The following is an 11,405-nucleotide window of genomic DNA, read 5'->3' on the forward strand; positions in this document are numbered from 1 at the left end:
ACGCAGGTGACAAACGAGTCGTGCGCAGAGGTCGAGGCAATCTCCTTGAACCCAGAGCATTCAAAGAGCCTTAGGTACTTGTCCTGAGAGCCGGTTGCCAGCATCGTCCCATTGCAGTTGAAAGCAACCCCACACATCGGGAGGCGGCTCGGAGTCCCCAGAGTCCGAATGAACGCTCCTGAATGAGCGTTGAACATGTTCACCTCTCCGCTCTTGCACGCCGTCACCAGCTGGTTCGACCCAGGGTAGATCGACACCTTGGTGATGGGCATCTCGTGGCCCTCAACACACCTCACGTTGATGGTCGAGCTTGCACTCTTGACACAGTCGTACAGCGCCCACATGCCGTCATTGACCTTGTGTGAGAACTGAGCGAACGGAGGAGGGTCGAAAGTTGGAGCGCTCTCTGCTCCCTTGCTGTCTCCCTTCTCCTCGGTGAGGCTCTCGAGCCCTTGCAAAAGTTCTTTCGGGGTTGTCTTCTCGCTCTCCCTCCTGATGAGCTCCGCCATCCCCTCGGTAGACAGAGACTTGGAGAAGATAGGATCCTGCCGCTGGGAGAGCTTCTTCGGATGGAATGACCCTACGCTGCTGCTGTTGCTAGACGAGTCCGATGGCGTCCTTTGTGCCGAGCCGTGCTGTTTGCTCTTGTCCGAGAAATCCAAGCTCCGAGGAGCCTCGACAGCAGAGTTCTGACTCATATCCTCCTCTGACCCGCTCCCAGCCTGGCTCGACTTTCTCTTCTCCCCCTGGTCCTTGGCTTTGAGCTTACTAGATTTCACCCCCATACTGCTATCAATTCCTGAACAACAGCAACGGCCCGGGACTTTGACGGGTGGTCACGATCGATCGCCCCCAAGAGTGCTGCACCAAGAAACAAGAAAGCTTGATCCCGAGGAAGAAGAAATGCCACGTAGTGCTTTCACAAGCAAATGATCATCTCATGTAGCTCCTTCAGTGAAGAAGTCAGTCCAAGAGAGTGTAAATAGCAAGCTTCGTTCAAACATACAAACTCTATCTCACTTGCAACTACAACATACTGGTACGATTTTCCATATACCCATCAGTGCGAGGATTGTAAGAAAATGTCAACAGGCATTCACTTTGCTCATCATATTCCCGCGCCTATAAAAGATCGCACATCGCATGTTACAGCAAAGCACGGCATTAGAGGCTGCAACTCAGCAAGAATATCACGTACGATTCTACTTTTCTCAACAAGATAATCTTGCTCTCATCTTTCAGATAGGATGTGTGCTATTAAGCACGCACGACTCTGCGAAGGAAGTACATCTCTACAACTCCGCTTCAAGGAAACACAGCTTCCAATCGCATGAACTGACATCTTCCCGCCTGTCCATCTTACACATCATTGCAATCGTCTACCTCTCCTTCCGGTCAACAAGCGCCCTTCACCTGTCCTGTCCTTCTCCAGCCGCTGACCCTTCCTTCCTATCAACCCTGCCGACATCACATCGCGTTGATCCCTCATCCCCACACATTTCGCGGCAATATTAACTAAAACGACAGCGAAAATGCTTTTTCTGGTACTATATTTACAATAGTTAAAACTTTTACTACCATGTCGACTTATACGCATTTCCACTGGTAGCTTAAAGTTTCCGCAAGTTGTACGAACTCATCAAGAGACAATAACTTTAAAAGTATGTTTGTACCAGATCAATGCCAGGTACATAAGTTGAGTAAAGAACTTTGCAGGGTTGCCTGCGTGAACGCACTGTTCCGTATGGCAACCCCACTTCTTGAACCTTTTTATCAAATTTCCTTTTGACCTTCACATATTTTATATGTATAAATTTGAAAATTAATAAGACATTTTGAAGATATTGTCCCAAGTTTGATGTTTACCCCTCAGGTAGACCAACCTTGTCAAAACGTCCACATATTGCAACGATTCGAAGCGACGCTGACATGGACACGGACTTTTAAAACTATGATCTATAAAATTGTTTTACAAGACGGTTATATCGCAGCGTTGTTGCAACCGTAGCCTTCAGCAACGGTCCTTGCGTCTTTGAAACCGATCACGAGTCACTATGTAACGGTTTTAACGTTCTGAAACTTGTGGCGGCCACGACAGTATGGCGGGAATTGTGGTAGGTTGAGGGGAGAGAAGGAGAAAAGTGAAGCAGAGAGCGAAGGAGACAGCAAGGAGAGGCAAGAAAATCATTTCAAGACAGAGCAGGATGCAAACAATGTCGTCGAGAAATGTGCAACATGGCGGATAAGCAAGGACTGCAGACAAGGTGATGGCGGTAATAGCGTGTTTCACGGTTCCCCTGCGGTAGAGGGATTGGCTCATCGCTCAATTGGCATCGTACCATCGTGCTGCTATCTTGTCAAATTTCTCCCCGGACAGGATAAGTTCTTAAATTGACTACAAGAAGATGAAGCAGCCAAATACGAGGATCTCGCCCCGTCGTCTCCTTCTCTTCTTCGCAATACTTCAATTGCAGGGGTTTTGCTTCTGTCAGCTAGGTACCTGCTGCTTGTCAGCCTGTCGTTTGTCCTCTCCTGTGTGACAAGCGTGCGCAGGAAGTGATGGTTTCCCCATCAAGCTAGAAGAGACCCCTCCCGGCTTCGGGTTCCATGACGGACTGAAGCTCGCGCCTGACATGGAGGAGGAGCAGTATGATCCCCTTCCCAAGTTGAGCTCCTTGCAAGGTGGGTCGCTTGACATAGCAGCATCCGCTTCACCCACTTGACGCTGAATTGATAGAGGACATGCGAGCCCCGCCAACCCTTCAGGACTCACCCGCAAGCTCGTTTCTTGACCGAAGATCGGATCCCCGAAGTCAGTTTGGGAGCCAAGGAGAGGGAATTGAGGACATGTCCTCGTTTTTCAAGCAGCGAGACTCGTCCCCTGGCAGCTTCTCCATGCCGGACAACGACTTCACCCCCTCGGGTCTCGCGCCTGACCCTGAGCCAGCCGTTGGAGGTGGACAATGTTACTTTTTCACGATCCCCCCTCACGACTATCTAGGCAAGATGAAAGGGATTCCTGCAGATGATTCGTCGCTGGCAAAGGAAGTAAGCATGCTGTCGCCCCGTCTTGTAGTTCTCTAGCCATCTTCTCCTCTGCTCCTCTTGGCGACTCTCCTGCTGCTGTATCTGATGATCACTTGTCAGACAACCAGTCGCAGCAAGAAAGACGCTGCTGCCTTCCAAAAGCGAGGTGGGAATGAGAGGAGAGCGAATCAGTCGTTTGAATCCGTCCCGGCTGGCAAGGTGAGATGAGGGGTTTCTCCTGGTGCAATGATGAGCGGAGGTTTCCTGTTTGAGCCCTTCACCTCATTTGAATGTGCATGTATCCTGGATAGCAAGTTGACTCTGTTTGTGATGGGATTGTTTTTCATTGCAGAGGAAAACCAAAGATGCATCGCGTGACAGAGAAACGAAGAAGGTCCTTCCTTGTCTTGCTTTTGATTTTGAACATGACTTGCTGCCAGACATCGCTGGACGACCTTGATTTCCTGACAAGCGCTCTGCCCGAGGATGTACCGGCAGAGCAGGAGAAGGTGTCGACGCTCCATGGGGCTAACGTTTCTTTTGATCCTTCACGCAGCAGGCACAAGCTGGGGAACAGTCGAGCTGGTGGTCAAACCTATTTGGGTCCTCCTCCGCTTCCTCCTCCTCCGCTTCCTCCAAGACGGAAGTGAAAGACCGCAAGGTCTTGAACGCTTGTTTTGCATGGTCAAACTTTCTCACGAGCTGCGGGCCAGCAGGCAGGCAAGCAAGAGAGTCAGAGGCCGGCGGCTGAGAAGCCGAAGGCCGAGGGGCAGGAGAGGAAGGGGAAGGAGCAGGAGGCGACCAACGAGGTCAAGAAGAGCCAGCAAATGTCTGACGATGCTATCGCCGAGATGTACAAGAGGTTGTCTGCAGCTGCAAAGGATCCAGCACCTGCCTCGCCCTCTCCATCAGCATCAGCATCGTCAACAACAACATCAGCCTCTTCCCCTTCCCCGCCCCCATCCCCCTCGTCTCCCGCAACGTCAAGAAAGCAGAAAACAGTCCCGAACGCGCCTCCTGCACCTCCAGGCTCTCCTGTAGAGGATCCTCTCGCTGCTGCGGGTAGCTTGCACGGGTATCCGCATGAAGCTGCTGCTGTGGAGAGTGACTGCTGCGAGCAGGCAAGAGACGGGAAGGGGAGCAGCTGGCAAAGAGGCTGAGATCTCTCAAGGTAGATTCCTCCTGATAGCATACGCTTCCCTCAACCTCTTGTTCGCCCTTTCCCCGTACTCCTTCCTGCCTACCTCTCGACCGCTCTTGCTCCCTCCACATTGACCCCTTGTGCAGAAGAACGGTTTTGCAAGGAGATTGCAGGGCCGTACGCGATGTTCGACAAGAAGGAAGGTATCGGCTCGTAGCCGCTGCGTCGGTGTGCTGACGCCTTCTCAGGGGCATGTAGGTGCCAAGACGGCTACGAGGAGGACGAGAGGGGGAAGTGCGTAAGACAGAAAAAGGCCGACAAAAGGATGAAGGAGGGAGGAAAGGCCTCAGCTGGGGTTCCAGCAGGAGGCCCAGCTCCGGGTGCAGGAGGAAAGGGGGGAGGAGATCCTCTCGAGTTCCCCGTGAGGTCCGGTCGGAAGAAGCAGGCGACTGGTATAGCCGAGGAGGAGGAGGAAGAGGAGGAACTCCTGACGGGCTGCACAGCAGAGGAGGAGACCCTTGTGAAGTCGGAGGCGCCCAGTGACCTTTACCTCAACTTTGACACGCAGACGTCAAGAGATCCAACGTAAGATCGATACTCATCATCGCATTTACCACCATCATCTCACTCCTTTTCACCCTCTCAATCCTGTTCCAGCTTCTTTCTAGTCCTTGGCATTGTCCTTGACTTGTTTGTTCATGCTTCTAGTCATCGTTTGTTCAGTTTCTACCCCCATCATCACACCCTCTGTTCCTTCCTATTCTTTCTTGACGGCTGTCTGCAGACTGCAGCATTCTCGAAGACGTAACCTCTCCTCGTCTCCCCCTCCACCAGCTTGTTGAGTTTTTGTGATTTTGCAGCTGAGGAAGGAAAATCTAGTGGGGAAAGGAAGAGAAGGCCGAGGCCTCCCAATCAGGTTCCGAGGGTACATGATGAATGCTAAGGACTCAAACTTACAGCAGGAGAGCGTCGCTCCTCCCAAGTCAGGAAGGAAAAGGATTCCTGCGCCCCCTCCTCTGGTGCGGACAATCATCTTCCATCCCCGTCCCAACAACTTGTGTCTACTGTATTTCTCTTTCCCGTTAGCTACACGAACAAACGATACTTTCTTCCTTCTTCCTCCTCCTATTCCTCCTCCTCCTCTTCTTCCTCCTCCCCTTCCCCTCTCCATCCTTTTCCTCCTCTTACTCTCCCAACAACACCACAGTTTGCTCTCGTTGTTCGTGTCTTAATCTTGTTCCTTCTCTGCTCCCCCTCGCTCTCGTTGCCTCACCTGACATCACTGCAGGGCAATCAGAGTGGAAAACGCTCCCAGGCTCTGCTCCCGCCAGCTAACGAAGACTTCGGGCAGGTGGGAACTTGTTTGCGGGATCGTGTCAAGTTTGACACCTTGGGCAGCTGGTAACGAGGTACGGTTCGGCTGTAATGGGGCGCATCACCAAGGTTTTTCTTCGTGCTCGTAGCGCAGCTGGGAAGGTGCTAAGGTTGGGATGGCAGTGGGTCGCCGTTTGGAAGATGCGGATGGGGAATTTCGTGCGGGGGATCGGTGAGCTAGGGAGAGAAGAATGAGACGGCTGACGTGTTTTTACAGAGATGAAGAATGAGTTGATTGTTCATCAAGGAAGGTGAGCGGGAGAGATTGTAAGGGGGTCATAGGACGAGGATGAGGACGAAGGAGCAGGAGCAGGAGCAAGGAGCAGGGAGAGAGGGTGAAGTTGGGAGAAAATGTTGATGTAGGCAGTACAGTAGCAGGGTGAGGGGCGGAAGGAGCAGGAAATGGAACCGATGGCTTGAGAGGGGATGACAAGATTTCTGTGCAGTGCAAAAGTCAGCGACGAACTTTACTGGGATGTGGATGGGAGAGACGCGGAGGTCAGGAGAAGATTCAGACGCTTCAGGTTGATAACGCTGACGCAGTCGGTGGAGAGATATTGGCGGCAGAAAGGAAGAGCTGAGGCCGAAGAATGCATGAAAATGCACGCAAAGACCCAGGTAACGTTGAGGAGGACATGAAGTGGGAAAGGGAGGAGAGAACAGAAGAGAGAGGGAGGATCATGAAGGAGAAGCGACAAGAGTTGTGTGAAAAATGTGGAAAGTTTATGAAAGTGATGATGATGATGATGAGATGATGATGATGATGATGATGACGACGACGACGACGACGATGATAGAGATGGCAATGGCGATGACGGTAACAATGATGAACTTCTTATTTGTTGCACTGCAGGAGAAACTGTTGGACTCACACGAAGGTGATAATTCTTTATCGATGACAACTGACTTGTTGCGGGGTTTCGTTGCTCACCATCTCAACGAATTCCCGTACGTCTTTTCTGATTTACCTCTAACAGAAATCAAGTCGCTCAAGAATGCAGTGACTGCACTGAACTCGACCCTTCTTGAAGCTCAGGTACCTCCCTACACACCTGCGTCCCTCCATTTTGTTTTCCATGCTCGTTACCCGTTCTTCCCCTTTTGTTTTCTTCTCCTCCCCCTCCTCCTCCTTCCCTTCCATTTTTCGTCCTCCAAGCGCCTCATGTCAGGACTTCATCGAGAGCCTCACGAACGAACGAAATCTCCTGAAGAGCCAAAGATCAAAGCTTGGAGAAGTACGAATTTTTGTTTCGATGATGACCATGATCGTGATATCATGATCATGATGATGATCATGATGATAATGCGGAGGAAGGAGTCAGGGAATTTCATCACTTAACAATATGCAGATCCTTGAAAACTGCAGCAAAACCCAAAAGGTGATCTTGATGTATTGAGTTTGATAGTGCTGAGATGGATTTTAAGGAACTCATCTACACGAGAGAGGAGAAGGAGAAAGTGGAACTGGCGCTGCAGGAGGCCAGGGAGAGTAAGGTGAAAGAAATGAATCTCCTCCCTTCGACATGTCTGACTGCTGCTGCTCCGTCTGCTGCTGCTCAGGTCAAGGTTAACTCGAAGCTGCTGGAGGTAGTCGACGAGAAAGTTGAGCTGGAGAGGTCGAGCAAACTGACTTCTGTTGAGTCACGCTGACATGCGTCATGTGTAGGATGTACGAGCAGCAAGTTCTGCTAAGCTACGACCTCAAGAAGAACGTACATGTCCTGAAGCAACAACTGTCCTCCAACACATCGCGGGTCTGGATTTCTTGACCTCCTCGCCCTCCCCCTGAGCGCCTCTGCTGCAGATCGCCGAGCTGGAGGGGCTGGTGAAGTCACTGCAAGAGAGACAGCAAGAGGACAAGAAGGCGGCAAGCCAGGAGGAGGAGCAGAGCAAGTGGGAGGAACCTTGGTTTCAGCTTCCCTCCTTACACTCTGCCAGGAGGGCAGTGGATGACCAGGATGCCAAGTTGCTGGAGGATCTAAGGAGAAAGGAGGAAGAGATTTCTGAGGTCCCTGACCAGCTTCTGCTTTTACGCTCGCCATGACTAGCAAGTGCAGCTGAAGAACGAGATTAAGAGCATGCAGGAGCAGCTTTCCAAACAGGTTGCTCTCCTGACCCTTCTTGGCTATCCTCTTCCCACCCCGCTCCTCCTCCTCCTCCTTCTCTTCCTGCTCCTCCTCCCCTCTCCTGTCCTGTCCTCGTCTCTCCTCTCTTCTCCTGTCCTGTCCTGTCCTCTCCTGTCCTGTCCTCGCCTCTCCTCTTTCTCCCTCTCCTCCTGTTCTTTCACTTTGTCGTTTGTTCTTCGTCACTCTGCTCCCCTTACACTTTCTTCATCGCCATTACTCACTAGTGCCTTCAGCTCTCCACAGCGCAACCGCAAAAGACGGAGGAGCAGCAGCAAGACTCTTCCTCATTCTGCTGCTCGCAGGTGAGGCAAGCGAGGGGAAGTCACTCGGCTGATGTGATGTGACAGACTTGCAATGCTGAATGTTGAAGAATAAAAGCTGAAGAATTAATTTCATCTTATGCATTGAATTATCATTCCAATGAATACAACCCTTCCTGCCCCGCCCTCTCCTCCTCCCCTCCTTCCTGCTCTCCCTTCTTCATTACCTTCGCTGGTACAGCTTAATTCCTGATTATTCTCCTCCTCCCTCCTCTCTCGCTCGATCGTCGGGCGGCTCCGCTCTTCTCAGAGTTCTTCGTACGTGCTGTAGAGCCTCTGCGGTGCGTCCTCGGGGATCAGCTCCAGGTGGGGGAACTTGTAGAGGTCAGGGCTGCGCCGGTGGGGGATCACCCGAGCTTCGATCTTGTGCAGGACTTCCTGCTTCTCCCTCGGGTGGTAGAAGTCGGAGGAGGAGGAGGAGGAGGACGACGACGACGACAGGCTAGCAGCGGCTGACTGTGAGCTTTCTTGCAGTGAGGAGTGGGAGGAGCGCTCCTCGAACGCATTCATGCTCTTCAGCTGGCTCATCGCCTTCCTTGCGTTCATCTCCCTTTCAGTCGTCGTTACGTACTTCACGCTTCTTCCACCATGCACGCTCTGCTGCGTCCTCTCCTCCCTCACGTTGGAGATCCTCCCAGCCTGATCAGGCTGTCAGTTGGCCCCAATACTCTCACCCTGCCTCCTGCCTCCTGCCTCCTGCCTCCCTTCTCCGCTTCCCTTACCCTTCCCTTACACGTCCCTCGACTGCTTACCAACACGCCTCTATTCTCCTCCTCTCTTGTTCTCGCTTCTCGCTTCCTCTCCTCGCATCATCGTAGTCTCTCCTCGCGCATCCTTCCATCCTCATCCCTCTATTCTCCTTCCTCCTCAACTCCCTCCTACCCCTACTTCCGCTTCGCTCTCATCGCTCTCCTCTACTCAATGCTGCCCACCGCCTTCCCCCGCCTCTCCCCCTCAATCGAACGGGCAGTCTTACCGCCACCATGGTGTCTGACACCGTCTGCAGCGGCATCCAGAGGGGATTGACTTTGTTGCTTCCCACAGACGAGTGCGCTGGTTGGACTAGCGCACAGCAAGGTCAGCCTCTCCTCCCCCCCTCCCGCTGCCTCCTCATTAACTTGCCCTCCTCTCTCTCCCCCTACTCTTTACCTCCTCCCTGCTCTTCTTCCTTCCTCCTGCCTCTCATTCTTACCAGCCATCCTCGTCTGCTGGTTGCGCGCCCTCCACTCCTCCTCCATCTTCCTGCCATTCTCAAACATCAGCAAGAGCACAGCAACCCAGGAACTGTAGAGAGGCGAGGAGGGAGGAGGCTGACCTTGCTTCCTCCTTCCTCCTCGTCCTCTCCCTGTTCTGCCGCCTCATCTCCACCTCCTCCTCCCTGTCGTCGGCGCTGCATGCCTGGCCCATCGCTGTTACAGGCTTTTACGCTTTCGGTACCTCCTAAATGGAGTGACAGGCTCGAGGGAACACATAAACACATCGAGTCCGCCTCAGAATCTGACTAAAAATGCCTCAAGGGCAGAAACGACACTAATCTGTTGGAGTCCTCATGGCGCAGTGCCGGCCCGGCCCGAGATCGGGGCCCGGGCCGCCCGGCCGCCGGTGACTGCGGCCCGGCTATGATAGTCAGAGCCCGCAGGCCGGGGGCTACAGGCGCGGGCCCGGGGGGTCTGCGATAGATTGACACTGAGAAGTGAAAGACTCTGAGAAGACAGACGGACGGTGAAGTATGAAGAGATTGATTTGCACAACTTGAATTTACAATTTCACCGTATGGTAACCCATCATATCATCGTCATCGTCATCGGATGGTTGGCCCATCATCATCGTCGTCGTCACTGATCATCGTCGTTATCATCCTCCGAGGCACTCTCTCAGGCTCCTGCTCTACATCCCGTATGCCTGCTCCAATCTCCGATCGGGCTGCCATTCTACCTCTCACAAGGATGGGTGACATTTACTTCTTGTTCTTCTTTCCTCCTCCAAACTTTGAGTTCCCCTTGAACCTGCGAGGCATCCAGTGAGAAACAAAGAGAAAAACGAAAAGAGATGCTGATGAAAACAGATTAGTATAACAATGATTGACGTTGCAAAGGAGAGCAGAAGACGTTGTTGTTGTTGTTGGTGGTGGTGGTGGTGGTGGTGGTGGTGGTGACGATGATGATGAAAGAGATCAAGATGAAGAAGATGGTGGCCATGATGCATAAGGTGCCCGTGTGAGGTGTGTGGTAAAGTCAGAGGTGCGGATGGAGATGATTGAGTGCTGATTACCCTCCAGGGAGATTCTTCTGTGTTTTGTTGAAGCTCTTCTTCTTGTGGTGTTTCACAGCACTCACGAGCTCCGATACATCCTTCTCATCATCCTCGTCCTCTCCTCGACTTCTCTTCCCGTTCTGCAAGACGCGTCAAAGAAGCACAGCAGGGGCAGGAGCAGAGGCAGGATGAGCAGCAGAAGCAATAGCGGCAGCAGCGGGAGAGAGAAGGAGAGGAGGAAGTTGTGGAGGAGGAGGAGAAGGAGAAGGAAGAGAAGCAGAAGATATGACGGGGAAGGGGACGAGGACGGGGACGAGGACGGGGACGAGGACGGGGACGAGGACGGGGACGAGGACGGGGACGGGGACGGGGACGGGGACGGGGACGGGGACGGGGACGGGGACGGGGACGGGGACCTTTCGCAGCGCCTCCTCCTTCAATGTCTGGGTTGCAACTCTTTGTGCTTCAGCCACCCGATCTGAAAGCTGCAGGACAATCTCCTCCTCGCTCGGAAACAATACCATCTTCTTGCCTATCAGCTCCTCTGCCGGAACGTGTCAGCTCTGCTCGCATGCTTGCCTTCTCGCTCTCCAAACATTCCTGATTACTTGCTTCATCACCACATCATAATATATTCATCATTATCATAATAATAATCGTCGTCATCGTTGTTGTTGTTGTCGTCGTCGTCGTCATCATCATCATCATCATCATCATCATCATCATCATCATCATCAGCAGCAGCAGCAGCAGCAACAACAACAGCAGCAGCAACGCAATCATCATCATCATCATCACCACCACCACCACCACTATAGCATCTCTCTTCTCTCATCTCTTCTTTCTCCTCTCACCGATCCTCTGGAAGAGCTCAACATCGTACTGCGTGACCATGGTGACCGACTGCCCTGACCGCCCAGCTCGAGCGGTACGACCAACTCTGAGCAGAATGTGAGGAGAAGAAAGGAAAGAGGAGAGAGGAGAGCAGTGCAGGACAAGGAAGGGAACAACAGGAAGAAAGAGGGAGAGGAGGGGAATACGAAGGAGGAGGAGGAGGAGGAGGAGGAGGAGGAGGAGGAGGAGGGAGGGAGGGGGAGGGAGGGGAGGGAAGGAGGGCGGGAGGAGGAGGAGGAGGGAGGCGGGGGAGGACGGAGGAGGAGGAGG

General features: G+C 52.8%; 2 protein-coding genes across 2 annotated transcripts; one reads left to right on the top strand and one right to left on the bottom strand.

The window, feature by feature from the left end:
* Positions 1–2,405: 2,405 nt before the first annotated feature.
* Positions 2,406–8,036, top strand: GUITHDRAFT_146086 (hypothetical protein; the record flags this gene model as incomplete). Its single annotated transcript, XM_005822970.1, has 29 exons — positions 2,406–2,496; positions 2,554–2,682; positions 2,738–3,048; positions 3,148–3,246; positions 3,380–3,421; positions 3,468–3,536; positions 3,584–3,688; positions 3,744–3,889; positions 4,149–4,198; positions 4,315–4,371; positions 4,417–4,753; positions 4,953–4,972; positions 5,029–5,084; positions 5,131–5,187; positions 5,457–5,519; positions 5,567–5,714; positions 5,760–5,793; positions 5,989–6,040; positions 6,086–6,160; positions 6,528–6,578; positions 6,892–6,921; positions 6,968–7,036; positions 7,103–7,158; positions 7,209–7,254; positions 7,347–7,435; positions 7,481–7,550; positions 7,600–7,644; positions 7,902–7,970; positions 8,016–8,036. 29 exons carry the CDS (start codon positions 2,406–2,408, stop codon positions 8,034–8,036), a joined length of 2,487 nt encoding a protein of 828 aa, XP_005823027.1.
* A 198-nt stretch (positions 8,037–8,234) lies between these two features.
* On the bottom strand, positions 8,235–9,395 carry GUITHDRAFT_146087 (hypothetical protein; the record flags this gene model as incomplete). Its single annotated transcript, XM_005822971.1, has 4 exons — positions 8,235–8,627; positions 8,965–9,050; positions 9,181–9,230; positions 9,304–9,395. The coding sequence occupies 4 exons, from the start codon at positions 9,393–9,395 to the stop codon at positions 8,235–8,237; spliced, it is 621 nt and encodes a 206-aa protein (XP_005823028.1).
* Positions 9,396–11,405: the final 2,010 nt, after the last annotated feature.

This window comes from Guillardia theta (assembly GCF_000315625.1).
Source record: "Guillardia theta CCMP2712 unplaced genomic scaffold GUITHscaffold_116, whole genome shotgun sequence".
Taxonomy (NCBI): domain Eukaryota; class Cryptophyceae; order Pyrenomonadales; family Geminigeraceae; genus Guillardia; species Guillardia theta.